Source organism: Enhydra lutris, unplaced genomic scaffold (genome assembly GCF_002288905.1).
Source record: "Enhydra lutris kenyoni isolate GAN:26980312 unplaced genomic scaffold, ASM228890v2 scaffoldscaffold26, whole genome shotgun sequence".
Lineage (NCBI taxonomy): Eukaryota > Metazoa > Chordata > Mammalia > Carnivora > Mustelidae > Enhydra > Enhydra lutris.
This window is the reverse complement of record NW_019154110.1, coordinates 26,584,440-26,611,979: the sequence shown is the minus strand read 5'-3', so window position 1 is coordinate 26,611,979 and position 27,540 is coordinate 26,584,440. Positions and strand designations below refer to the sequence as shown.

The 27,540-nt window shown below is 56.2% G+C and overlaps 1 protein-coding gene across 2 annotated transcripts; it reads left to right on the top strand.

The window, feature by feature from the left end:
* Positions 1 to 22,660, top strand: LOC111151683 (junction plakoglobin). 2 transcript variants are annotated; one of them, XM_022509819.1, is made up of 15 exons: positions 1 to 173; positions 10,266 to 10,478; positions 12,041 to 12,300; positions 12,521 to 12,759; positions 13,467 to 13,668; positions 14,481 to 14,625; positions 14,767 to 14,870; positions 16,006 to 16,344; positions 17,517 to 17,672; positions 17,868 to 17,987; positions 20,185 to 20,335; positions 20,446 to 20,567; positions 21,052 to 21,091; positions 21,350 to 21,515; positions 21,828 to 22,660. In XM_022509819.1, exons 2-14 carry the CDS (start codon positions 10,274 to 10,276, stop codon positions 21,499 to 21,501), a joined length of 2,235 nt encoding a protein of 744 aa, XP_022365527.1. In that variant the 5' UTR covers positions 1 to 173; positions 10,266 to 10,273; the 3' UTR covers positions 21,502 to 21,515; positions 21,828 to 22,660. The 2 variants fall into 2 exon arrangements, with proteins under 2 accessions (XP_022365527.1, XP_022365528.1); XM_022509820.1 differs by lacking the exon at positions 1 to 173 and adding an exon at positions 212 to 257.
* Positions 22,661 to 27,540: the final 4,880 nt, after the last annotated feature.

The following is a 27,540-nucleotide window of genomic DNA, read 5'->3' as shown; positions in this document are numbered from 1 at the left end:
GAGGCGTGGCTTGGCTGTCAGGTCCCTTCGCCTTTTGTTCGGTTACTGAGTTGCTGCCTTGGCCAGAGCCCGGAGCAGCCGCCGCCCGAGCGCGCCGAGCTCAGTTCGCTGCCCGCGCCGGCTCCCAGCCCGGCCCGACCCCTACACCCAGCCCGGCTAGGCTCCACAAGCAGGTGCGGACGATCGGGGCAGGGATCGCTGGGGCGAGGGAAGGGCGGCGAGCGGCGGAGAGGTCGATCCCCGCGGTCTCCGGGCAGGTGAGGGAGTGAGCGGGAGAGCGCCACCCTGCACCGGCGGCAGGGGGCGCGCTGGGGCGCTTGGGCTCGGCGAGTCAGGGGGCGCGAGGTTCCGGCCGAGTGCGCTGGGGGCTTCGTGAGCTGGAGATCCGCGAAGGGCAGGGAGGGATGAGGGCAGGTGCCTCTGGGGTCGCGCCTGACCTGCGGCCGGTGGAGCTCGACCGACGCGGCGTCCCCGACTCTCGCTCTGACTCTTGCGAGGGAGACTTTGCCTTGCTCCTCTGCGTCCCAGGGCTCACTCTGTAGTCAGTAATGTATAGTTCGGGAAACTTGCTGCCACTGGTGTCTTTGGGGCCACCCTCACCCCACCTCACGCGTCATCCTCGCTTTCACTCCCTCTCTACTCCCCCAGGCTTGGGTGGGGCCCTATTGTCTGCGCCCGGCTTGCCCAACCGTGGGGGCTGAGCACACATTTTCCCAGGGACGCGGGCCCCACCTGCGGAGCAGGTGAGCACTCGGAGTCCAGAGGCCCGGCCCTCCAGCTCCCCGCCTCGTCCGTACAGTACCTGCAGCGCCTCCCTCCGCCCCGGTGGGTGCCGGGCTAGGGCTCTGCCATCGGAGGAGGGATGGGATGACAGCGGAACTGGCGCAGGGCCGGGGTTGCGCGGCCAGCTGGTGTCTGACGCCCGTGGCCCGGACTGGGGTCTGAGCGGAGGGGTCGTGGCTGGTTGGAGAATTCCCTGGCCCAGTTTCCAGTAGCTGCTGCTACCAGAGCGTCCTCAGGGAACTGGACTACTCTTCTTCACTAACCTCTTATTGTCGAAAAAAAATCACCCCAAACAAACTTTCTAGGAGGAAGTATTCACCGCAGATTTCTCTGCGGGTTTTCCTGCCTCCTTGCCCAAGGATTTTCCCCCAGGCTTAGGGGGTCAGTCTTGGAGCAAAGCTCCCTCCCCCAGCCGGCACGGCTGAGCCAGGGCCAGTGCCTGCGCTCTGACCCAGTCCTCCCTGCCCCCACCTCCATCCTGTTTGCTGGGCCCCTGGGACCCGAGGTGGGGGCAGGGGTGGGGGGCGTGGGCCAAAGGGGAAGCAGCTTCTTCCTTCTCTTCCTGCCTCCGGGGACCACCACACCCCCTCGCTTGAGGCTTGCGCCAGTGGCTCTCTCCCAAGCTTTGCCCCCTCCCCAGGAATGGGGGTGGGGCAGGGCCCGGTCAAACCAACGAGGGTGGGGGGAGCGATTGTTCTGGCCTTTTTTCCACTCTCCCCCATCCCCCACGTTATATAGCTGGATGGTCTTTGAGGCTGAAAAGTGTGGAGCTTGGGGTTTGGTTGCCATTTGATTTCTGGATTTTGAAGGTACAATTCCTTCTGGAGGCTTTTGCAGTCAGTCTCCCAGCCTCGCCTCCCCTTCCTGAGAGAGTTGGGTGGGGCGAGTGGGACAGGCATGGGGACAAGGTTTCAGGAGAGAGGCATGAGGGCCCCCCAGTTTACTGAGGGCCCCTTCCCTGGGCAGAGCTGGAGATCCCCAGGCTTTCAGCACTGGTTTTTAAAAATCTGAAGCGTGATCTTTCTGCAGGATTTTGGATGCCAGCTTCCTTGGGGGAATGGAAGAGCCAAGCTGTCCCTCAGTCCCGGGGTGAAGGGAGTATTGGAAGGAATCTGGGCTGCTTGGTCTAACTCATTTGGGAAGACCCTAGCACCTCTTTCAAGGTTGTAGTTGGAGTGGGGGGGGGGTTCAGACCCATCCCCATGAAGTGCCCTGGGGGAGGGGGAGGAGGAGGAGGGAACCCCATCCTTCTTTAATGGGTAGTGTACCTCTGGGGAGCCAAAAGGTCACAGAATTTGGGCAAAAATAACCTGTTTTCCCTCTTCCATGTGCCAGAGTGGAGGAGGGAAAGGCGTTGTAATTACATTGGTTAAATGATTAGTTTAGCTAATCTGGTTGTGGCTGTGATCAAAAGATAATAGTGAGGAAGTATTGCAAGGAGGTTCCTGGTGGCAACTGGTGGTTCTCCTCGCTGGAGGTAGGAGGGGAAAAGGTAGGATCCAATGAGTCATTTCTTGCTAGATCAAGCACTAGCTTGGGTGACAGAAACCCTCTCTCCACCTTGCCCCACCCCCATTCCTTCTGGAGCCTTTGTTGGGGCTGCCAGGGCCAAGGCTTCGTGAATGTGTAGGAACAATGTGTAGAACGATCCCTTCCTGGAGGCTGGAGGGGCAGGTCCCCCTGAGGGGTAGCGGAGAGGGGCCTCCTGAGAATGAGATGGGGTGATTGACTGTCAGTGGAAGGACTGTGGGGGCCAGTTCTAAGCACCGTGAAATGGGCGTGGCCTGAGCTGGGTTTGAGTCTCAGCTCTGCCACTCATTACCTGTGTGGCTTCGGTGAGGTCCCTTCATCTCTCTGAGCCTCAGTGACCTCTGCAAAATGGGAGTAATAGTACTTTATGCCCAATAGTACTTGACAAATGGTAATTAAGAATGCTTTACAGGAGGGCTTTACAGATACAAGCGGTTTCTTTGCGCGTTCTCGCTCATTCCTTAGGACAGTCCCTGGAGGCAGGTATCATCACCCCATTCAGCAGACAAGGAGGAAACTGAAACTCAGGGAAGTGAAGTCAAGTGCCAGAGATTGCAGAGTGAGACCCAAGCAGCTGCCAAGACTAGCCTTTGGGTCCTCTGGTTCCAAGCCCAGAGCCCATCTTACCATGTATCAACCCTCCTCAGCTCTGGGAAGAACGTGCCACTGTTTGGAGAGCCTCTGCTTGGGACTTTGGGGAGAAGACAATTCTAAATGAGCCAGGAAGGTTTGTGTGGGTAGTGAAGGTGGGGGCAGGTTGGTCAGGAGGGGGTGACTCATGTCCTAGCCTCCAGCCAGAGAGGGGGCCATCTCCTTAAGGCCAGGGCCTGTGGCCATGTGTGGAGGAGGCTGGTGGGGGAGAGAGGAGGGCAGGGGTCAAAGCTGCTGCTGCCTCCTGGTTTGTGCTGGGCCGGATCCTGGCTGCTTTGGGCTTGTCCCTGTATAGGAAGTGGGGCTTCCTGCTTTGCTGGGGGCTGGGGCTGGGCCAAGGTCAAGGGGAGCCTGGTCTCTGGGGAAAAGAGAGAAATGAGAGATTCAGGACTGGGCCATGGTGCTGTAGGATTGTGCCAGTCAGTATTGCCTGGCTGCTCTGGGGCCAAGAGCTGGCTGTCCTCTTTCTGGGAGCCGGGGGGAGTTGGAGGGCCTTTCAGGGGATGGGGTGGGGTCAGCCAGAGCCTTGGTCCCTGAGGGAGGGGCTGGTGTCACAGTCCTCTCAGACCCGCCTGGCTTTGGCGCCTCTGCCCACTGGGTTCCAGACACCAGAATGGGCCTGAGAAATGGGGCCTCTCTCTGTGTGGGTGCACACCAGGCTCTGAGTCTGTCAGCACTGGGTTTTTGGATCCCTTGAGGTCAAGAGGGGACCCTGGGCATGGAGATTATTGATCCTGGAGAAGAGAAGGCTGAGGGGACTTGATGTGACAGAGAAGGAAAAGACCACGATCTCAATCCTGACTGATGCTATAAAGAGGGTGCCATCACCCCTGGGGACAATGGCACCGGGACTGATGTTCTTTTTTTTTTTTTTTTTTAAGATTTTATTTATTTATTTGACAGAGATCACAAGTAGGCAGAGAGGCAGCCAGAGAGAGAGAGAGAGGGGTAAGCAGGCTCCCTGCTGAGTGGAGAGCCCGATGCGGGGCTCGGTCCCAGGACCCTGAGATCATGACCTGAGCCGAAGGCAGAGGCCCAACCCACTGAGCCACCCAGGCGCCCCTGGGACTGATGTTCTTAGGGAAAGAATGGCGGCTAGACAGGAGGAAGGACTTCCTGTCTGTCAGAGATGAGATCTTGCGTTGCTGAGTAAAAGGGAGAGATGGAAGGTCAGAGGTGACTCTTCTCTGAAGAGGAGGAAGCGGGGCTCTCTCTGCCTCTGCCAGAGCTGGAGGAGCACCATTGTGGCCCAGGAGAGAGTGCAGGCAGGACTCAGTACCTTTGGTGCCAGTCTGAGGTCTGTTGGGGTCCCTGGGGAAAGTCACAGTCTGGTATCTTTTGAGAGAAGAGAGTCCTGGCAGTAAGAGGGACAGGTATCCATGAGCTGGCCGGCCCAGTGACCTTCTACAAAGAGAAAGAGAGGTGTGGCTGGGGCAGGTCACCCAGCTTTGTGTCCCTGCAAGTGACGTTTTGAGGCCTCTCTCCCGGGACATGGTTGAATCTGATGAAGGTCTGGGGGCATGGACTGCCCCAATTTCTAGCAACTTCCTTGGCCAGGCCTGAAGAGAAAGCCCTTTGCTCAGCCTCCTGGCACCTCAGCCTTTGGGGGCCCACAGGACAAGAAGCTCAGCTCTCTGTGACCTGCAGAATGTGGGTTCACAGGCCTTGCCTTCTCTCCACTGTAGGGACACTGGGGAGGGTGAGGGATAGGCAGAGTTGGGATGGGCTGGGCAATCAGTATGTTTATTTGGGGATGAGGAGGAGGTTGGGCTCTGATTTCTCCTCTCTCTTGATGGAAAAGTAATATCTGATAATTATAAAAAATTATTGAAAGTTTAGAAAAGTTTACAAGAGAAGAAAAAAAAAAAACCCGTAATCTTACTCCATAATCCTGCCACTAACATTTTTTTCCCCCTCTCTTTTCTTGTTTCTTAGCCTCTGCCTTGATGATCTCATGCTCTGTATACAATAAAACGTTTTAACCAAACCTTTATCCAAATCCTAGTTTTCTCCAGCAAATTAGGGAACTCAAGGTTGGTTCTTCCCTGTACTTCTTGGGAGAGGGTCAGGCAGATCCCTGCAGAATGAAACCCTGGGGGACCACCCTCTAAGGAGGGGATACCAGCTGGGGTCAGGGCTGCCCAGCCCCCTGGGGACACTGGTGTGTGGGGCCTCACTGACACAAGTCAACCTTTTGCTGTTACCTGAGGCTGGCTGCAGTGTTTTTCCAGTCTCAGGAGCCCTGGTTTGGGGTGATCCACCGGTTTGGGTTTTTGCCCACAGAGGGTCACCAGCAGAGACCAGAGCTCCAGCTGGAGCCCTCTCCCAGGGGAGCCCAGAGGTGCTTGGGGTCGCCACCTGGCCTTGAATTTCCCTCTCTTCCAAGTCCTCTTCATTTTCCCACCCTGATTTGTTTGCTTTGGGAAGGAGCCCAGAAGGAAGAAAACAAACAGCAGCTGGGACGGACTGACCTGAGCCTCCCCCACCCCCATCCAGTCCTGGGTAGCAGCTTGGGCTGTCCTCCAGACCGGAAGTGAGGGTTTTCCTCTGGAAGCATCCAGGAGGATGGGCTCCTCTGTCTTCTCCTGTCCCCAGGGCCCTGGCCATAGGTGGTGCCCATTTCTGTCTCTGCCTGCTCGGAATGACCATTCTGAAAGGAGAGACTACAAAATCTGTCCAGGAACCTCTAGTCTGTGGGGATGTTTCCTGCTGGAGCCACTGGTCTGAGGGGAGAGGCCTGTCTGGGAAGCCTCAGCCTGATGGGGGAGACAGGGCTCTAGAGGGAAGCAGTCATGTCTGTCTCTACTTTTCTAGGGTCTGTTTCAGTCAGTTCTTGGGACCACTGGCCAGATCTGGACTAAAGTCAGAGACCGGAAGGGTGGGGGCTGGTGACCCTGCTCAGCCCAGCTTCTGCTCTCTGGGGACTGCTATGTGGGGAACTGGCCTGGCCTCCCCTGGCTGCAGGAGGCAGCCCATGTGACTGGGAAGAGGGGAGTGAGGAGAGGGCAGTGGGCAGCACTGGGTCGCCTCTCCTAGACTGGACATAACTCTTCCTCCCCAGCCACACGCCACCCCCAATATTGTATTGTATTGGGCTTAGGGCTGGGAGACAGACACCCTCCCTGGTCCTGGGTCCCAAAAAGCAGGCTGGCTGCTGGCCACCTTGCCAGGCCTGGCTCTGCTGGGCTCCTCCTCTGCCATGTTTGCGCTCGGCTAATAGAAGAAAGATGGCCTGGGCCTTTACTATTGAAAGAGGGCTTCCCCTGGTCACGGTCATGGCTGTGTGAGATCCACGACATGGGGTCTGAAGAAAGGAGTGGCTGGATCATCTCTACTTTGCAGACGGCTTAAGGAAATCGGATGACTCGCCCGAGGGCATGCAGCCAGTGAGCGGCAGGGCTGACAGATCCCTTCCCCTGACTCCCAGGCTCTCCTGCTCTGCCCAAAGCCCCTTCCCTCTGTCACGGAGCTGGTGATCGGCGTCCACAGGGTGCTGGCCCGAGGAACTTCTGGAGGGCCCTGCCTGCTCTTCAAGCTCCCTCATGCCGTGTGTCTAAGCCTCCTTCCAGCAGGCCTCCCGGGCGGCCCATTCTTGTCCGTGTTTCCAGGTGTTTCATTGAACCTTGGCATTGTGCTGCCCAGCTCAGCCGTGCCAAGCACTGACAGCGGTGCTGGAGGGGCCAGGGGCCTGAGGTAGCTCTGGGGGCAGGGTTTTTGTTTTTATTTAGTTTTTAAAAAAGATTTTATTTCTAAGTAATTGCTACACCCAGCGTGGGGCTAGAAATTACAACCCCGGGATCAAGAGTTGCTGGTCCTCCTACTGAGCCCGCCCGGCACGCTGGGGGTGGTTACTTCGAATGTCAGGACTGGACCTCGCTGTGCCGGGACCCACTCAGACTTAGGGTGCCCAGGGACAGCCCGCTGGGGTGGCCATGCTTGGGAGGAAGCAGTAATGGAGCGCAGGGTATGTCCAAAGTTCACCTGCACCTTCCCACCCAGTGTGCACCTCCGTGGGGAGGTTCCTTGGCGCTCCTTCTCCGGGGCCCAGGCTTTTCTTCCTATCCCCGGTACTGTTGGCACCCCACCCTGTGCTCTGGGAGCTGGCTTCCCCGCCTGTGTGGCCCCAGGCCTGCAGGAGAGTAAGCTGCTGAACAAAGGCTCCCCATACCCTTCAGAAAGGAAGGCTGCCCGCCCCATGTCTGCCTCTGCCCTGCTCTGAGTGGCTGGAGCTCGGGAGCAGGGCCCACGCCTGTCTCGCCCACTTCCACCCTGGCTCTGTCCGGGGGCACTATGGCAGGGCCTGCTCTGGTCCGGGGTGGAGAGGGGTGAGACTGAGTTGGGTGCGGCCCCCTGCACCGTGGGAACTGCCAAAATAGCACTTATGTTTCTTGGTGAGAGAATTCCCTTGTTTTTCCTGTGAGCCCGTGAGGAGAAAGGTGGGGCGGCCTCACAGTACTGCCTGATGTCTGACTCCTGCCTTCCTGCTGTAGGAGGAGCTCACTCTGGGATCCATTCCTGGAGAAGCGTTCCGGTGTGTGTGGGGGTGCCCTTCCTGAACTGTGTGCCGTGTCTCCCCTGGCCCACCCTTAGCCTTCTCTTGTCTGTCCTGGGAAGCCTGAGTCTTAGAGATCCCTGTTCCTCTGAGATCAGCTGGGCTGTTCTTCCTGTAGATGACACACAGAGGGCAAGGAATCGTCTCAGGATACCAGTAAGCTTGTGGCTGAGCTGGGACCAGGGCCAGGGCCTGGGACTCCTGATGTTGTCGCAGCTGGTGCTTGGCCTCCACCTGTGAGCGGCCTGGGCCTCCCCAGCCTCTCTGCCCGCTGGCAAGGGGCTCCACGCTTCCCTCACCCTGGCCGCCCCCTCAGACACTGGTGTCTGGCCCCCTCTCCTTGACTGTCAGGAGCCAGGGGAGCAGCCCCGGTGAGTGGGTTAGAGGCCTGTGTGCCGCAAGGCGAACCCTGATCTGAGCAGAGCGCTGCCCTGTTCTCAGGGTGGTGTCTCTCTGTCTTTTCAACTGGAAACTGGGCGCCACACGTGCCAGCCCAGGTGGCTTTGAGGCACTCGGGAAATTCATTTGACAGTAAAAGCAGCTGTGTGGCCTCCCCGCCCCGTGGACCCTTTGACCTCTGTGTGGCGTCTCTCTCTCCCTGGGCAGCTGCCAGTCCTCAGCCCTCAGCTTCTCTTGGCTCCAAGCCTGGGTTGGCAGGGGTGCTGAGGGGCCTGCTGGGAAAATCCCCCTCCTGTGGCCAGCCTTGACCTCAGTGATCCCTGTGGCTATGGGTCGGCAAGAGGAGGAGGTGTGAGCCCTGAAGTTTGGGGTGAGGCCTGTGCCCCTCTGGCTGGGCTGAGAAGCCCCTGGGGGTAGGCGGCGCTCTCCACTGGGGAGGGCTCTTCCTGGCTCAGATGGGGTGTTCTTACTGATCCTGGCTGGAGATTTCCAGTTCGTCCTTAGCAGATCTGACGACAAGGCTCGGGGCCCAGCTGTGGGCTCAGCCCTCTGCCTGGTGTAGTGGCTGGATCCGTGCAGCTTCTAGAGCTTTACCTCCCTTCGGCAGTACTGGCACGGCCCAGGGCTCCTCCCCAGGGGCGGCTGCTGGTGCCTGGGAAGCAGCTGGTTGCAGCTGGTGGCACGGAGCCTGCTGTCTGGGGCGCTCTGGGCCTGCTTCTGTTTATCAGCTCGAATCTCTGAGTCACTTGGGGTGAAGGGAGGAGAGGAAGGAGGTGGCTGGGAGCTGGTTTGGCTCCTGCCCCTGCTTGTTCCAGGTGTGCTCGCAGGCAGGGAAGGAGCCCGTGTTGCCATAAAAGGCAGGGAGGCCTGAGGATCATACATCCTCCCCAAGCCACCCCCCACCAGGGTGGCCCTGGGAGAAGGCGGACCCTGCTGACTTTGTTCCTGGGGCGGGGCCAGGCTGAGCCCGCTGAACCATGCTGGGCCTCACCCGGACCTTCATCAGGAGGGGACAGTAGGGTGAGGGGCTGCGGTCGTGTCTACCTTTGTGGGTGGACCGGCCTGGGGTCTGCTGTCTGACGCCACACTGTGTGTGCAAAGGGCACAGACCCGGGTGTCTGTCACGGCTCTGCCCTGTCCCAGCTCTGCCATTTCTTTTCTGTGCCCCCTCCCCTGGTGGAGCCTCAGGCTCCCTTGTCCATAAAGGGGGAGCACATGCTCGTGAGGATGATGGCATTCAAGAATGCTCTAGTGGGGGGAGGGGGGTAGAGGCCCTCCCCGGAGCATAGCTTCCCGTGCCTCTCCTCCCAGGGGCAGGACTCTGGAGGTCAGCTCCTGGGACAGGGATGCCCAGCAGACCAGGAGAGAATTCACTACCCTGGTCCACAGTAGGGCCCAGCAATTCATGAATCAAGTGCCCCCAAGTTTCTGCAGGGAGAGGGAGGTGTGCCTGAATAGCAGTGACCACCCCCACCCCCCCGGGCCTCCTCTATCCCTTATCTCTAGTCTGGGTTTTAGGAGGACAGGAGGTGAGTAAACCCCCTGAGGAAGAGGTGGTGTTGCTACATGGCACAGGCACGGCCACGGGCATGGCCATGGTCACCAACACTGAACGCCTACGATGTGCCCAGCACTGAGCTGGGTCCTTTACAAATCTGCCCTACTACGAGAGCCTGCAAGGGGCGTGGTATCCCATTTTGCAAATGAGGGTTGGGCTCTACGGAGAGGTGAATTGGCCCAGTAGTGTGTGGCTGATAATGGTCATTGGGGCTCGGAATTCTGGAAAAGGCTTCTAGGAGCTGGGGTGCTGGAGAGACAGGGATCTCAGGACTTGGGGCCTCTGGGGTCACTTGTGATCCCACCCCATCTTCAGGAAAGGTCCTGAGATCCTGGAGTCTCAAGGGAGATTTTGACGGCTCCCAGTGGCCTCCAGGGCTCTCCGGAGAAACCCGTCTGACTGCCCGACCCAGTTTCCTGTTCAATGCTTGGGGTGTAGGTACCTCATCAGAGACTTTCCCAGGGAGCCCCAGTGCACGGGGGTGGGTCTGCGGGACCCCAGAAGCTGCTGGAGGCCCTGTGTATCTTTTGCTCTGCGAGTGTTGGGCGGGGACAGCGAGGTGAGCGAGCTCAGGGCTGGGTTGGGGCCTCTGGCTCTTTGCTGCCCCACTGCCCGTGGGGCTTACCCCACCCTGGGCTGGAGGTTAGAGATCTAAGCCCAGGACTCACCCTTGGGTATCCCATTGTGGGCAGTCCGTCCTGGGCCTGAGGATGGGCTGGAGCTGCGGGCTACACCAGGTCATGGGATGCCTCCCTGGAGCCAGCTGATTTCCTGCCATTCCTGTGTCCCCAGCAGCCGCCATGGAAGTGATGAACCTGATCGAACAACCCATCAAGGTGACTGAGTGGCAGCAGACATACACCTATGACTCTGGCATCCACTCGGGTGCCAACACCTGTGTGCCCTCGGTCAGTAGCAAGGGCATCATGGAAGAGGATGAGGCTTGCGGGCGCCAGTACACGCTCAAGAAGACCACCACCTACACCCCGGTGCCCCAGAGCCAAGGTCAGGATCACCAGGGACTCTTGCATGGAAACTATTCCACAGAAATACTTCAGCAGAAAAACAGCCTGGGCCCTGGAGGGAGGGCGCAGCAGAAGGAGGCAGACTTGGTTGGGGGCTCCTGTCTGAGGGAGGAGGCACAGCTACTTTGGGGTTCCCCCATCTGAGAGGGAGGTAGATTCCTCTTCCCTGAACCTCTAGTAGGGTGGGGGAAGTAAAGACCTTTCCTGCCAGTCTGAAGGCATGGTCCTGGCCCTCGAGGCATCCCTATTGTCCTCAGGGGACCCCTGGTCTGTCGGGGAAGGTGGTGCTTTTGCTCTAGGAGCCTCAAGTTTGATGGGGAGGTAGGGCTCCCATTGAGGGTAGGAGGAGACCTGCAGGTAGGCTGAGGCTAGGTGGTGGCAAGACGACCCAGCTGCTGGCTCCCGGGCCTGGGGCTTCTGGCTGGGGTGCTGGCCTCTCTGGGGGAGAGGAGTATGTGGGCCCTAGGACTGCTGTCTACGGTTGCCTCCAGGGCCCCAAACATTGAGCTGTGGGTGCTAGGACAGGTGCGGGGTGGGCTGGGACAGGTGGAAGCCCTGTGGAGCTCAGTCTCAGTGCCCAGGACTCTCCTTCCTGACAGTGGGTGGGGGCCAGCCATTGTGTTAATAGCTCAAAGTACAGCATTCAGGTGGGAAAGCTCTGTGGGTATCTCCTCCTTCCTGAATAATTGGAGGGTGGAATGTCTGCCTCTTCCCCAGGGCATCTGGACACTTGCCCAGGGCAGGGCTGCCTGGGAAGCTTGGGCACCTACTTGTAGGACTCCTGGACTCACCCAGGTGGTGGAACCCGGAGTCTGAGCTGAGAAGCCTCCTCGGCTTTCTGAAACCCACACTCCCACCTTTCCCTCTGATCCGTATGATACTGGGTGGCCCTCTGGGCCTCTCTTTGCTTGCCTCTGTAATGGGAGACTTGCCTCTTTTGGAGATGATGAGGACGTAATTAGAATCATGAGATTTCAGGGTTGAAAGGAGACCTAGGTTGTCTCCTGCTACCCCATCCTGATTGTTAAGGGAGGGGTATAGGGTTGGGGTTTCGGCTCTGGAGTCAGGCTGAGTTCAGACCCCAGCTTGAGCTCCTAGAAGCTCTTCTGTGCCTCAGTTTCCCTGTGTGTAAAATGGAGCTGATAATAGTACTTATCTCGTAGGGGTATTACGAGATAAATGAGAAAATATAAGAAAAGCTTTTAATTCACTGCTAAGCACATAGTGAGTACTCAAAAGATGTTAAATATTCCTGTGAATAGTAACATTCATGAACAGGTTTTTTTTTTCGGAGGGATTTACAACTAGTATATAATTCCCCTAAGAATTCTCTATGATGGGCAGACCAGGTGGCACCCCATTTTACGGCTGACTTAACCGCCCCAGTTAGTGGCAGAACCACGTGAGGGGTGTAACTGGGGCCTTGGTCAGGGTCAGTCCCAAGGACACAGGTGGCCTGTCTACAAGGCCTGCCCTGCTCCCCAGTGTTCCCCCACAATGTACCTTGTATGGCTCAGTCCCTGCCCATGGCTCACCCCCCAGGTGATCTGGAGTACCAGATGTCCACGACGGCCAGAGCCAAGCGAGTGCGGGAGGCCATGTGTCCTGGGGTGACAGGGGAAGACAGCTCGCTGCTGCTGGCCACCCAGGTGGAGGGCCAGAGCACCAACCTGCAGCGACTGGCCGAGCCGTCCCAGCTGCTCAAGTCAGCCATTGTACATCTCATCAACTACCAGGACGACGCCGAGCTGGCCACCCGGGCCCTGCCTGAACTCACCAAACTGCTCAACGATGAGGACCCGGTCCGTGAGGGGCCTGGCTGGGGCGGGGGCGGGACAGAGAGTGGAGAGGTCAGGGGTCTGCGGGGAATGGCCTTATCACGGGCCCCATCAGCAGGGAGGGGAGAGTCTGAGCTGGGTCCCTCTGAACGTTGTGGAGGGGGCCGCTGGGCCTCTCCATCTCTCCGTGACAGCTGGCCCAGCCCATCTGCTCACTTTTTCCCATCCCTCCCCTCCCGCTCAGGTGGTAGTGACCAAGGCAGCCATGATTGTGAACCAGCTATCCAAGAAAGAGGCGTCACGGCGGGCGCTGATGGGCTCGCCCCAGCTGGTAGCAGCCGTGGTACGCACCATGCAGAACACCAGTGACCTGGACACGGCCCGCTGCACCACCAGCATCCTGCACAACCTCTCCCACCACCGTGAGGGGCTGCTTGCCATCTTCAAGTCAGGTGGCATCCCTGCCCTGGTCCGCATGCTCAGGTACCCACCCCTACCTACTGTGGGATCCCCGGGCCTCCCCTCCCTTGGGCTTCCATACAACATTTATTGAGGACCTACTGTGTGCCAGGTGCAACCCTGTGCCCAGTCCTGGAGCTCAGCAACTCACAGCCGAGCAGGGGAGATGGGCACATAAGGAACGAGCACATTAGTTCCCAGGATATGGTATAGGTTCAAGAGCGGTCTGCCCAACACTGCTCAGAGCTCTGAGCAGCTGTGCACGCTAACAGCAGGGTGTTGACAGACAAGCGGGGTTTGGCCCTTGTCAATGAAAGGAAGAGTATCCAGGGCAGAGGGAACAGCAGAGAGAGTTCTTTGCCTTCCATATTTTTCCCAGCCTTGCAAGGTCCCTTGGTCTTCCTCCTTATGTCCATTCCAGGCTGTGAGTTCCTTGAGATTGGAGACTGACCCCCTCCCTCCCAGGACCTCTGTAGCACATGGCCTCCCATGTGGTAGTAGACCTACTGTGTGCCCAGCCCTGGGCTAGGAGCCCAGGAGGAGGAGGAGTCATGGTCCCAGTGGGGAAATCGCTAAGGGTGGGGCGGGGCTCAAGGGACGATGAGATTTTAAGTCAAGGGCTGTTTCCACAGGGGTGTAGGTATGGGGAAGGCTTCATCGGGGAGGTAGCCCACATTCACGCCAAGTCCCTTGGGACCCGACTCACGTTAACCCCTTGCTCATTATCCCAGCTCCCCCGTGGAGTCGGTCCTGTTCTACGCCATCACCACGCTGCACAACCTGCTGCTATACCAGGAGGGCGCCAAGATGGCGGTACGCCTGGCCGACGGGCTGCAGAAGATGGTGCCCCTGCTCAACAAGAACAACCCCAAGTTCCTGGCCATCACTACGGACTGCCTGCAGCTGCTGGCTTATGGCAACCAGGAGAGCAAGGTGCGCTGCGCCCCGCCCCTAGCCCCGCCCCTAGCCCCGCCTCACAGTCCCCCAGGGCACCAACTTCTGCCCAGCAGCAACTTCTGGCCCTGAGTCCTTACCCTTTTCCGGTTAAATATAAGTATACGCAGCTGGACATCTTTCATCATAGAACTGAATATTTTGAGGATAAGGAAAAGGAAAAAAAGTCACCGTCCTCACGCGACCACTGCTATCTCCATGTGCTTCCAGAAAGGCCAAGGCCATCTCGTGGGCTCATTTGTACCTGGTTGTAGCCATGGCAAATGTACAACGTTGCATCTGTTTTCTGCGTATTTTTAATCCCCCCCCCCCATCCTTAAAATCACCCTCTGTTGTGGCAAATAGCTTTTCATGAAGTGGGGCCCCCAGACCTTCTTCTTAGGGAGGGCATTTAGATTGCTCTGGATTTTCTGCCTTTATGAACAGTGCTGTAATGAGCAGCTTTGGGCACATGGCTTTTCCCAAAGAGTGGACAATTTTTTTATCAGTGAGGCTGCGGGTTTTTAATATTTGTGGGCTTTTACCCAGATCGCCAAACGCCTTCCGGAAGGATTGTATTACTTCCAACGTTGTTGTTGGTGGTGGTGTCTGTTAATACAGTTTGACTTTATCCTTGTCAGCATTGTGTATTACCCTTTTTTCAAACTTTTTGGCATTTTTAGTAGTCACAGAAGCGATTCAGGTTTTCGCCGAAGTTCAGTAGTGACAGCTCTGTCGCACCCTCTCCTTTCCTTGTTCCTTGTCCTGTTTCCTGTCTGTCTCCCACTCACTCTCCACTGTCTCCCCCTAAGCTCATTATCCTGGCCAACGGAGGACCCCAGGCCCTCGTGCAGATCATGCGTAACTACAGTTATGAGAAGCTGCTCTGGACCACCAGCCGTGTGCTCAAGGTGCTGTCTGTGTGTCCCAGCAATAAGCCTGCCATTGTGGAGGCTGGTGAGTGTGGCCTGCGAGGGTGGCCTGTGTGGCCAGGAGGGCCGGGATAGCGGCGGGGGGCGGAGGGGAACAACTTGTCCAGCAGCCAGTCTTGGTGAGCCGTGTTCCCTGTGACTGACGTGTTCCTGTCCCTTGCCCCAGGTGGGATGCAGGCCTTGGGCAAACATCTGACAAGCAACAGCCCCCGCCTTGTGCAGAACTGCCTCTGGACCCTGCGCAACCTCTCGGATGTGGCCACCAAACAGGTGAGGGGGGGTGTTTGGGCCCGGGCCCACCTCCCCAGCCAGCTCATCCTCCCATCTTGCCTCGCACCGGCTCCTATCTGGGACTCTGCCCTTAGGAGCCGTGGGGAGCCTGTGGCCCAAAATCTTGTGTGTTGTGGCTGAGGCTGGAAACACCCTGAAATCCTCATCCCTTTAGCTTCAGGCTCTAGGGGCTGATGTTCCTAAGCTGAGTTCAGGTGGTCCCTGGGAAACAGTTTCAACCTAGACCCTGCGAGGAGCAGCAGTGATACACCAGGAGACGTGGGGGCTCTAGTGGCTAAACACACAGTTTAAGGAAAAACGTGGTTTTAGAACAAGACTGCTGATCCCTCCTTCCAGCCCGACTACCATTCCGGAGAGGCCCCCACACCCCTGTCAACAGGCAATTTATTCAGCCCTGGCCACATGCTGGACCCGGCTGGGCACTTGTGACCTTGGCTTGCTCACCCCTTTCAACAGCTAGAGGTGGCATAGGGGACCCAGGCGATCAGGTGAAGAAACAGGGGCCCAGGGAATTATGTAATGGCCCTCGGTCACAGCTGGTAAATGGGAGAGCTGGGACTCAGCGGTGTCATCCCAGAGCCTGAAGTCTTCCTCTTCTACCACAAGGCCCCTGGGGCTCCCCCTGGGAGGAGTGAGGCTCCTGGGTCAGTGATGGTCCCTGAAACTGGATTTGGCCTGGGGACCCCTGAGGGGGCAGCACGAAGGCCCAGAAAGATGAGAGGCTGGGAAGAGCAGGCCAGCTGGGCCCCTGAAGCATGTGGCCACCTCTGCACTTTCCTCCTCGCCCTGCGTGGGTTTGAGGACACAGAGGGGCAGGGGCACTTAGAGACAGGCCAGGGTCCACAGCTGGCCTGCCGGCTGTGGCTGTGTGGGTGAGCCCCTCAGCCGCTCTGAGCAGCAGTGGCCTAGGGGGCGAGTACCCCCTTCTCCTGGGGTGTCATCGGCAGCGACACAGGGATGAAGTCTCCGAGGCACGGGTCAGGGCCCGTTGACTATCAGCTGAGGGGGCTTTAGACCCTGTCAGGCCATCTCGCTCCCGTGGGACAGATGTGAGGAGAACTTCTGGGAGTGCGACATCTCCCTCCCTCTCCGCTGTCTCACCCACAACCCACAGGAGGGCCTGGAGAGCGTGCTGAAGATTCTCGTGAACCAGCTGAGCGTGGACGACGTCAACGTCCTCACCTGTGCCACGGGCACTCTGTCCAACCTGACGTGCAACAACAGCAAGAACAAGACGCTGGTGACCCAGAACAGCGGTGTGGAGGCTCTCATCCATGCCATCCTGCGTGCTGGCGACAAGGACGACATCACGGAGCCTGCCGTCTGCGCCCTGCGCCACCTCACCAGCCGCCACCCTGAGGCTGAGATGGCCCAGAACTCCGTGCGCCTCAACTACGGCATCCCGGCCATCGTCAAGCTGCTCAACCAGCCCAACCAGTGGCCGCTGGTGAAGGTGCCGTGGGGGGCCGCGGTGGGGGCTGGGCGAGGGGAAGGAGCTCTCTGCGGGCAGGCTTAGATGCTGGATGGGTCCAGGCAAGGTCGCTGTGACAGAGAGGCCCTGAGTCCGTAGGCTGGGGTGGGCTCGAGACGCTGCATTTCTAACAGGTTCCCAGGGGGTGTGGCTGGTCCGTGGAACGCATCACTTCCACTCACACTTCAGGTCTTAATCACACCGTCTAGATACAGGGAGGCTAGCCAAGTGTTGTTGGTCCGAAGGCCATGTGTCCCGCTAAAATTCAGGGGGGTTACTAACAAGACAACAAATAGAAAGGGTTCTGGGGGGGCAGTTAGCATCTGTTGTAGGGAGTTAAGGGTGTGAAGGGGGCTGCCTGGGTAGAGATGAGCGAGCTGGCGGGGCTCCCACTGGTGAAATTTTAGACAGTCTGACAGGACAAATAAGAGTGAGTCTAAGGAGTTATACATTGAATTTTAACAGTCCATAGTGAGGAGAAAAAAACAAACAAACCATGTCGTCCCTCCCTGGGGTTGGTCCCTACTGCAAGCTGGAGGTAGGGGGAGGGTTTGACCTAACAGCTCACTGACAGGTGACCGCGGCAGGCCATCTATCTTGTGCTCACATCCTCATCTCTCAAGACTTTTGTCCCTGCCCTCCTGGCTGCTTTTTTCGAGGGTTAGATGAGATGAGGGACTCTGGGAGGCCAGAGTGGTCCCTGGGAGATGGGGTGCCCCAGAGAAGAGGCTTCTTTCCAGAGCTGCCTTGCTGGGGATTGACTGCAGTGTGCGTATCACTAAAGCAGGAAGCTTTGGGGTCAACCATAGCAAGGACTCCCTGATAATCATGGTTTGGGACTTATCAGAAAAGCAGGTGTCTGGGGGAAGAGAGACTGTTGAGAGAAGGGACAAGGGTGAGGGTCAAGGCATGGGGGTGGTAGAATGTTCTGGAATAGGGTATCGTTTTAGTTGGGGCTATTAGATGTGAGAACCCGCAGATCCAGTGGAATAAGGGACATGGGCTGGGAGTGGTCTCATGGTCTGGAGATCTTCCAGCATGTCTGTGTCTGGCCTGGGGCACAGAGATGACAAGGGAAGGGGGAGATGATGCTGGGAAGTTGGGATTCTCCAGATGCCCAAGAAATGCCCCTATCATTGTCATTGTTCTTTCAGGCGACCATCGGCCTGATCAGGAATCTGGCCCTGTGCCCAGCAAACCACGCCCCGCTGCAGGAGGCAGCGGTTATCCCCCGCCTTGTCCAGCTGCTGGTCAAGGCTCACCAGGATGCCCAGCGCCATGTGGCTGCAGGCACACAGCAGCCCTACACGGTGAGCCAGCCTTCTGCGGCAGTCGGGTTGTCCTGTTGGTGAACGTATGCGTGCGTGTGTGTGTAAGCGGGGAGGCAAGTTGTCACTGAGGTGATCTCCGGGGACCTGTGAGGTTTGTTGGATTGTCGTGGTGGGGGTGTGTGGCCAGGTCCAAGGACCATCGGTTGCCACATCCCAGTGCTTTCTCTTGCGCAGGACGGTGTGAGGATGGAGGAGATCGTGGAGGGCTGCACAGGAGCCCTGCACATCCTCGCCCGGGATCCCATGAACCGCATGGAGATCTTCCGACTCAACACCATCCCCCTGTTTGTACAGGTGAGTCTGGGGCAAGTGGACAGGAGAGGACCCTCCAACCCCTGCTCACCCCCTTGACGGAAATGGGGAGCTCAGTAGCCGTGGGTTTGGTGGGTCTGGGCCAGGCAGCAAGAGGTCTTCAGAGGAGTGTGGAAAAAGTGGCCACACCAGGAGTGAGCACTTAGCATATCCCTGCATGGAGGCTTTCCAGGCTCAAAACCAAGGGAAGAGGGACGCCTGGGTGGCTCAGTTGGTTAAACGTCTGGCTTTGGCTTAGGTCATGATCCTGGGGTCCTGGAATCAAGTATCGTGGAGCCTGCTTTTCCTTCTCCCACTCCCCTGCTTGTGTGCTTTCTCTGTCTTTCTCAAATAAATAAATAAAGTCTTAAAATAAATTAAAAAAAAAGAAGCAAGGAAATAGATCACAAATAAGAAAAATTACCTCCAGATTCGACCACATAAACATTAAAATCATCTGTATGTCAGGGGTGCCTGGGTGGCTCAGTGGGTTAAGGCCTCTGCCTTCTGCTCAGGTCATGGTCTCAGGGTCCTGGGATCGAGCCCCACATTGGGCTCTCTGCTTGGCGGGGAGCCTGCTTCCCCCTCTCTCCCTGCCTGCCTCTCTGCCTACTTGTGATCTTTGTCTGTCAAATAAATAAATAAAATCTTAAAAAAAAAATCATCTATATGTCAGAAATAGCCTAAAACGCATGAAAAAGTCAGTAGCACACTCGGAAAATATTTGCAAGTGTCACAATAGGCAAGAGTTTAATATCCTTTATATAAAAAAGCTCCCTAAGACAGGACCCCAGTGGTTAGACAGGCAGAGGCAGAAGCAATCCCTAGGTCCCTCATAACAAGCAGTGCTCAACCCCAGGAGTTGAGAGGCATGAAGCTGATGCTCCCAGTGAGATTCCATTTTCCACTACCAAATTGGAGTGGGAGGAAAGGGAGTGCTCCGGGCTTCGCCCTGGGCTGGCGAAGATGTGATGAAATAGATAGCCCCAGACCCCGCCAGGGAGAAAAGATGGCCAACCCTCCCCAGAAGGCAGTTCTGCCATCTGTATGGAGAACCTTGGAGATACTCATGTCTGGGGCTCCTGGGTGGCTCAGTTGGTCAAGCCTCTGACACGTGATTTCAGCTCAGGTCATGATCTCAGGGTTCTGGGATCGAGTCCCTCACCTGGGATTTTCTTCTTGTGAAATCATTTTAACATTATTTAAAATATGGCAGAAATATATACCTACAGCCAGCAATCACATTATGCTACTTATAATAATTGTAAACAAAATGAATGGCCAATGATAAGGGAATGGTTAAAAAGAATGATTTGTTTTATCATATGGCTATATACAATGAGGTTGAAGAATTTTTTGCTTTTGGAATTTTTTCTCTTTAATTACTAGAGTTCAGAGTAAGGGATACCATCAGTGCCATCGCCTAAGCCACCCAAGGCACCCCAAAATAAAACCTTTAAAAAGAAAATGCTAAAAAAAAAAAAAAAAAAAAAGCAGGAATCAAAATTTATATATATAGGGCCACCTGGGTGGTTCAGTCGTTAAGCATCTGCCTTTGGCTCAGGTCGTGATCTCAGGGTCCTGGGATCGAGCCCCGCATCGGGCTCCCTGCTCAGCGGGTAGGCCGCTTCTCCTACTCCTACTCCCCTGCTTGTGTTCCCTCTTTAGCTGTCTCCCTCTCTGTCAAATAAATAAAATCTTAAAAGAAAAAAAGAAAAAAAGAAATATATATAAATAAAACAGGATTATGATTTAAAAAAAAAACCTGATGTAAATATATCGGTGTATTAACAGAGGGTGGGGAATTATGGCTGATTTTCTTTCCTGTTTCTTTATACTTCTCTTAGACTTTTCCACACCTTCTAGTAGGAGCTTGTGTTAAATCCAGAAAAAGGGGGGGTGCACCTGGGTGGCTCAGTCGTTAAGCGTCTGCCTTCGGCTCAGGTCATGATCCCAGGGTCCTGGGATCGAGCCCCGCCTTGGGCTCCCTGCTCAGTGGGAAGCCTGCTTCTCCCTCCCACTCCCCCTGCTTGTGTTCCCTCTCTCACTGTGTCTTAACTCTGTCAAATAAATAAATAAAATCTTAAAAAAAAAAATTCAGAAAAGAGTGGAGATGGACAGGGTTGGGAGACTGGCTGCCCACCCACCTTAGACCTCACCCACCTGCACCCCTTCCCCACCCCATGCACCCTCTCCCCAGCTCCTGTACTCATCAGTGGAGAACATCCAGCGTGTGGCCGCTGGGGTCCTGTGTGAACTAGCCCAGGACAAGGAAGCAGCTGACGCCATTGATGCTGAGGGGGCCTCGGCTCCACTCATGGAGCTCCTGCACTCCCGCAACGAGGGCACCGGTGAGGGGCGTGCTCTGGGTGAGGGGGTGGCAGAGGAGGGCTGGGTCTTGGTCCTCCAGCCAGGGTGGAGGCAGGCACCCGAACTGGTTTTTCCTTTCTTCTCTGCTCAGCCACCTACGCTGCTGCTGTCCTGTTCCGCATCTCTGAGGACAAGAACCCAGATTACCGTAAGCGTGTGTCTGTAGAGCTCACCAACTCCCTCTTCAAGCATGACCCAGCTGCCTGGGAGGCTGTGAGTATCGTGGCCTGGACTGCAACATATGGTTGTGCAAGTCGCGCATTGCTCAAGGACAGCGATTTTAAGGGGGCTCCTACTACACTATCAACTTCATAGATTTTTATTTTATAATTGGATCTTTGATGACAATTTCTAGCAGATGGGAGTAGTAGGGCAAACTATCTGTTTCTGAGGGGTGGGCGAGCCCCTGGTACCTGCTCTCATGTTGTCCCATGCACTGCTGTCCCCAGGGCTGTTCTAGTTCTGTGGGTTTCCCCAAGCATGAATGGTGGGCCCTTCCACCCTAGGGGGGGATGCCCGAGGAGAGGAGTCCCTTGGGGCACTGTGTAACCCTGTTTCATCTTCTCTTCTTTCGAGGGGTCTTTGCTTTTCCCTGGCCCCTTTTCTAGCACCGTCTCTAGCTGCCCACCCCCCAGCCCAGAGCCTACGTTGTCCACCCTTCTCCCCTCCCCCAATGTTTCCCTGTCTCTTTCCTTAGGCCCAGAGCATGATCCCCATCAATGAACCCTACGCAGATGGTAAGTGTGTGCAGAGTTCCTCGGGGACCACCAGGAGCCTGAGGTGTGGGTTCTCTGTGGATGTGAGCGACAGGAGGCACTGTGTCTCCAAGGCCAAAGGATCCACGGCAGCTTCTGTGTAGTGTCCACACACACTTCTGTCTAGGCCCCCTGATATGGGAGGTTGGAGAGGGGTCAGGCCCACTGGAGATGGACTGAGGGTTGTCCAGCAGGGTGGTCTACAGACTGTAGAAGGTCCCCTTGCCTTCTCTTCCCCAGACATGGATGCCACCTACCGCCCCATGTACTCAAGCGACGTGCCCCTGGACCCCCTGGATATGCACATGGAGATAGACCCGGACTATCCCATCGACACCTACAGCGACGGCCTGAGGCCCCCCTACCCCGCGGGGGACCACGTGCTGGCCTAGCGGGCCCCACTCCGGTATGGCGCCTTCCCGCTTCGCAGCCCTCCCTCATGCCCGTGGGCTGTCGAGACATGCTTTTCCTGCCCTCTAGAACCTTCTCACAGAGGCCTGTCATGTTTCCTCTGAAACCCTGGCTCTTTTTGGCAGGGATCGAGTGTGGGGCCTTTTGCTATTGAGCTTCCCCCAAGGAAGGGTTGTGCCTTGGCCTGCCTTGGTCCCTTATCTTGCTGGGGGCAGGGAGTTCTGTCCCTCCTGTGGGTAGTGGCTGGGTGACAAGATCCTAGGTGTTTCAGGCCTGCCCTGACCCCTCTGTGTTGCCCCCCCCCCAGGTGCGATTCCTCATCTGAGAGGCTCTCTGTGCAGGCGAAGGGGCGGACAGAAAAGTGCCTGAGCCCCAGGGAGCAGGGCCGCGACTTCTCGCCGAACCCCACGCCTCCAGAGGTCCTCTGTAGGGTCTTTCTTGGGATGGTGATCTGCTCCTGCTTTTCTGTCTTGGGCTGTGGGTCTAGGGCCCAACACCCCCCTCCCCACCTCTGTGGCCCTGGCACTAAAGCTTTAGACTCAATCACCCACGCTCTTCCCTCCCCCAGCAGTCACCCCCCACCCCCAGCCCCACCCCGGGTAACCTGACTCCAGCGGGGCCTGGTCACACAGTGCTTTGGTTCCTTCTTTGGGCCTGACTGTCTCACCGAACTCCAACCTACCAGCTGTTCTGATCCCCTGGGGTGTCCAGGACCCAGGTTCAAGGCCCAAAGCCCAGAATCCAAAGCTTATTTGGAAAAGTTCAGGGACGGACCACGGAGATGGGACAGAGATGCAGAGAGTGAGTCCCCCCACTCCGGGGCACTGCTGCACCTCTCTCCAGGATGCTCAGCTGGCTTCGGCCCCTTCCCGGGAGCCCTGGGGGTGTTTCCCTCACGCCCCTTCCCACCCACAGCTGCCCTAGCTGACTCCTGAGAAGTGCTCTTGGCTGACCCCTCTGGTGTGCGGTGGGGGGGCTTTCTCTTCCCCTTCCTGTTTCAAACCCACCACCACCTCCCACACATGGGTGTTGGGGGCTGGGGGAGGTCCCAGCAGAGAGTTTTATTATTCTCGCTTTATGTTTTTGGTTATTGGTTTTTTTGTATAGACCAAAGCAAAGAAAATAAAACTAACACACAGATCTAATGGAGGCTGTACAGGGAGAGGGGGGTTGGTAGGGGTGGGATGGGGATTTGGGGGCTCCCCGAGCAGCCTGGTACCTCTTTGGCTGGGCCCCACGTGCACTCCTGGCTACCTGTGTGCCGCAGGGACACAGAGAGGGGAGTCAAGGAGAAAGAGCGGTTAAGGATCTGGAGTAGCTTTAATTCAATTCACACACACTCAAGAGGCCTCCAGCTTGGCACCTTGGAACCTTAGGGGGTGGGAGGGCTGAAGAGATGGCTGGGCATGAGTCCCCCCTTCAGGGACCCCAGGTCTCGTGTGTCTGTCCAAGGGGTGACCTCCTGGCTGGCCTCAGCCTCCAGTCCTGCCCCGCCCAGCCTTAGCATACACGTGCTGGATTTCTTTTGGGTGGAACTTTCCCTGTGGCCTATGGCTTGGCATCCAGGCCCCTTTGTGGTCTGGGGTGGGCCACCCCAGCCCCTGCCCCTCCCTCCTGTCCCCTCAGCCAGCATCCTCCTTGCCGGCTCTTGCCTCCTGATCTTTGTGCAGGATGCCTTCCCCTGCTAGACCTCCCTCTGGGAACACGTTCCGTGACCTCCCACTGCTCCCAGCCAGGCCAAGCTGGTGGCCCTTCTCTGTTCCATAATGCCCTGTGCACGCCATCATTTCCCCAACCCCGTTGTCGGGACTGCCTGCTTACGTGACGGTTCCCCCACGCACATCTCCCATCCCCCTTCCCAGGGAGGGCCAGCTGCAAGGCGCCTGCCAAGTCTGAGGACCTGGGGCACCTGTAGGCCCACCACTGTGTCATTTCCTCACCTGCCTGAGGTCAGGCCGTGCAGGGAGGCCAGGGAGTGCCAGGATTTCTGGCACTGGCACAGGTGGGTGGGGACAGGCGCAGGGAGCCCAGTGGAGAGGCAGGTGTGGTGTGCAGGCAAGGGGTGCCAGGTGCTAAGCCGAACTCTGCCAAGGAGAGGGGACAGGACAGAGTTCTCAGAATCACAAGGATTTTCAGCAAAGCCCTTCCTCTGCACTCTGTGTTCGGGGGGTCTTCTCCTTGGGCTGCTGTAACCGAATGCCAAAGGCTGGGGGCTTGAACGTCAGGCATTTATTTCTCACAGTCCTGGGGGCTAGAAGTCCAAGGTCAAGGTCCCAGCAGAATCCACACCTGGTGAAAGCCCCCTCCTTGGCCTGTAGACCGCCACCTCCTCACTGCGTTCTCCTCGGTGCAAGCTCAGTGAGGGACGTCTCCCTCTTAGAAGGGCACCACTTCCTTCCCGGGGCCCCAGCCTCATAGCCTCATCTAAACCTGATTACATCCCAAGGGATCCACCTCTAAATAGCGCTTTGGGGCCTAGGACTTCAACATATGAATTTGGGGGGACATTCAGGGCATGATGGGGCCCTGGCAAGATCCACACAACTTGGGTCATTTGAGAATTCGGTGAAGGGGCAGTTCACAGAGACCTAGGCAGGGGGAGGAACAAACAAGGGAGAGGGCAGCATCCTGGGCTAATTACAGTGGCCTCAGGCCAGAAGACAGGGAGTGCTTCTTGGGGATGGACCCCTGGATGAGGTGCTCTCCTCCTACCAGTGATCTTTGTTGGCCAAACCCAAGCAGAAACCAGAGAACCTATCCATGTACATCATTGCTGCCCTGAGAAGGGTGGAGAGAGGTACAGGAGCCAAGGAAGGGTAAGCTGACCGACCCCACGCTTTCCAGAGGAGGACTCTTCCAAGAAAGGGTTGTCCTCAAGTTTTGTAAGAGGCGATGAGGACAAGGGATGGGAGGGGCCGGCCATGGTTGAGCTTCACAGGAGGTGCCGAGCTTCCTGGCAGCCTGGACAAAAAGGGAAAGTTAAGCTAGATGATGAAGTGAGTTGACAGGTCCAGTTTCTGTGTAGGAGCTAACTGAGCCTCATAACCTTAAAAAAAAATCAGTGGATGTCTCTGAACCTCAGTTTCTTCCTCTGTAAAGTGGGGATAATGCTTGCTTCCCCTACTGCATTTGAAGACAGAATGAGAGCACAGTGAATCCAGGCAGGAGGAAAGGGGAAAGGCAAAAGGCTTCCCAGAGGTGTTTTGCCTTTCTGTTTTCCAGAACGGACATCTACCCCCAGGGACACTGGCAGGAAGCTGTCCCATGACCCTACCTTGCTGCAAGGGAATTTGGGAAATTTATTTATTTGACATAGACAGCAAGAGAGGGAGCAAGACAGCAAGCAGGGGGAGAAGGAGAGGGAGAAGCAGGCTTCCCACTGAGCAGGGACCCCCCCCCCCCCAGTATGGGGCTCCATCCCAAGACCCTGGGATCATGACCTGAGCTGAAGGCAGACACTTAATGACTGAGCCACTCAGGCACCCAAATCAGGGTCCTGATGGTAAGAAAGGAAGGAGGCATGGAAGACGGAGGGTTGGTTTCCTGTCGTGTCTGCTGTGATGTGGAACTAGTCTCCCCGGCTAGCCTCTTCCACTTAGGTAGGCTTATTCGAGGACGGCAGCAGAATGGCCGGGTGCCTGGGTTTCAGTGAAGGAGCCGACCAGAAGTGGGAGTGCAGGCTTAGAGGGTGTGGGCAGACCTGAGAGGCACGCCCAAGGAACAGGAAGCCCAGCCCTCGTGGTCTGGGCCAGTCTCCGAGTCTGCCACACACCACAGGGGCGTGGTGACACCACCTTGGTGTCACCAGTACCAATGGAGACTGACACCTATCACAATGGCAGGTGTCACGCTGAAGACAAGGGAGGCAGCACCAAGCGCCCCCCGCCCCCGAAATGGCAAAGAGCTAGAATGAGGGGCAGAATCCAACCAGGTGGTGTTGGGCAGAAGACCTTCCTTTGCCCTACATCCTGCCTTCTGGGCTTAGAATCAAATTGACATGAGACAGATTAACAGAAGAAAACCAAATTTAATAAGTCTACCTATGGGGAATCCACACAGACATGAACTTCCAAAGATAATGAGGCAATGGGAAGCTGATCGGGGAAGGGTCTGCGGATTCAAAGGGGAGGAAGCTCACCAGCAGGAGGGTGAAAGGAGAGCTTTGGAAAAACAAGGTTGCCCAATTATGCAGGTAAAGGGAAGTCTGTTAATAGCTCTCTTCCGGGCACAGGCTCTCCTTTCCAATGCAAATTTTGGTAGCTGAAAGGGAGGCGGAGAGCGTTTCCTGCATCTGCTGGGTTTTGATTCCTCCTACCTGGAAATAATCTTTATGCCCCAGTGGCCCATCTTGGGATAGCCTGCCCTTGGCCCCTACAGTGGGATTTCAATATCAAGTCTCAGGAGACACCTGGCTGGCTCAATTGGTAGAGAACGTGAGGGCTGATCTCGGAGTTCCGACTTTGAGCTCCATGGTGGGCATAGAGATTACTTAAAAAACCAAACCAAACAAAAATAATCAAGTTATCAAAAATAAATCCAAAATTAGCTATCATTTGTGACCCTAAAAGTACTGTTCAAAATACAGTCTGTCAATTTAAAAACATTATTAAAAATGTTTTTAGGGGTAGCTGGGTGGCTCAGTGGGTTAAGCCTCTGCCTTCGGCTCAGCTCATGATCCCAGGGTCGTGGGATCGAGCCCCACATCAGGCGCTCTGTTCCTCAGAGAGCCTACTTCCTCCTCTCTCTCTCTGCCTGCCTCTCTGCCTACTTGTGATCTCTGTTTGTCAAATAAATAAATAAAATCTTTAAAAAAAATAAAAATAAAGGAGTGCCTGTTGGCTCAGTGGGTTAAGCCTCTGCTTTTGGCTCAGTCATGATCTCAGGGTCCTGGGATCGAGGCCTGTGTCGGGCTCTCTGCTGAGCGGGGAGCCTGCTTCCCTCTCTCCTCCTCAGCCTGCCTCTCTGCCTACTTGTGACCTCTCTCTCTCTGTCAAATAAATAAATAAAATCTTAAAAAAAATTAATTTAAAAACATGAAAAATAAAGTGTTACGCAAAAAAACCCTCGAAAACATGTCTACACAGCCACCTCTAAAAAGCATGTAAGTTGGCTAAAAAGAAAAACTCAACAAGATAAAATAACTAGGTAGGAAATATTTAGATGGAATCCTAAATCCTATAATAGATCCAAAGACATTTCTGCACATATAGAGAACATGGGCAACATATACAGAGAAATTGGGTAACACCCAAGACACGTGGGAAAGATTTGAGAAATTCTGTTGTTGACCACCGGCCCCCACCCGCCTGCTGTTTCCAATAATTACTAGGACCATGAAGCTGTGCAAAATGTGTCCAAATGCAGTCCTGGCCTCTGGAAGGAACGGGAGCACTCCTTGTGGGCTAGATAATGGGGGGCGTTTTTTGTTCATTCCATCACCAAAGCTTCCTAAGGGTCTGCTTTCTGGTAGTCTTTGCTCATGGCCCTGGGGATAGAGATGCCCCACATTCTTGTCTTCCAGTGCGGAAACAGACAAGTAAGCAATGGTGGCAGCAGAGGGCACATGTGCGTGGGAGTCTCAGTGGGTTCAACGAGCCCGTGGAGGAAGTGGGGGACATTTGAGTCACCCTTCAAATAAGGAGTTGTTCGATGGAAATCATAGAAGGCATCTGGGATTTCCTGGCAGTGGGAGCAGCAAAGACGTGAGGACAGGAGACTGAGCACAGAGTCAGGAGAAATGACAGTGGGTTGGAGGGGTGAGAATGAGAAACAGGCTGGAAAATGAGGGAAAACTGGTAAAAGGTCTCCCTGGAACCTGGCGCCATGGGGTATCTGTGACAAGGGAACCCCAGGACACTTCCTCTGCTGGGAATGGCTGGAATGCCCAGAGTCCTCACTCACTGCTTGGTGTGCTAACCCTTGTTTCTCATCTATAAAACAGTAATATTTTTCTTCCTTCCAGTAAGGATGAAATGACATACATGAATAGCATATGGGGCCCAGTGAATTTGCGTTTCTCC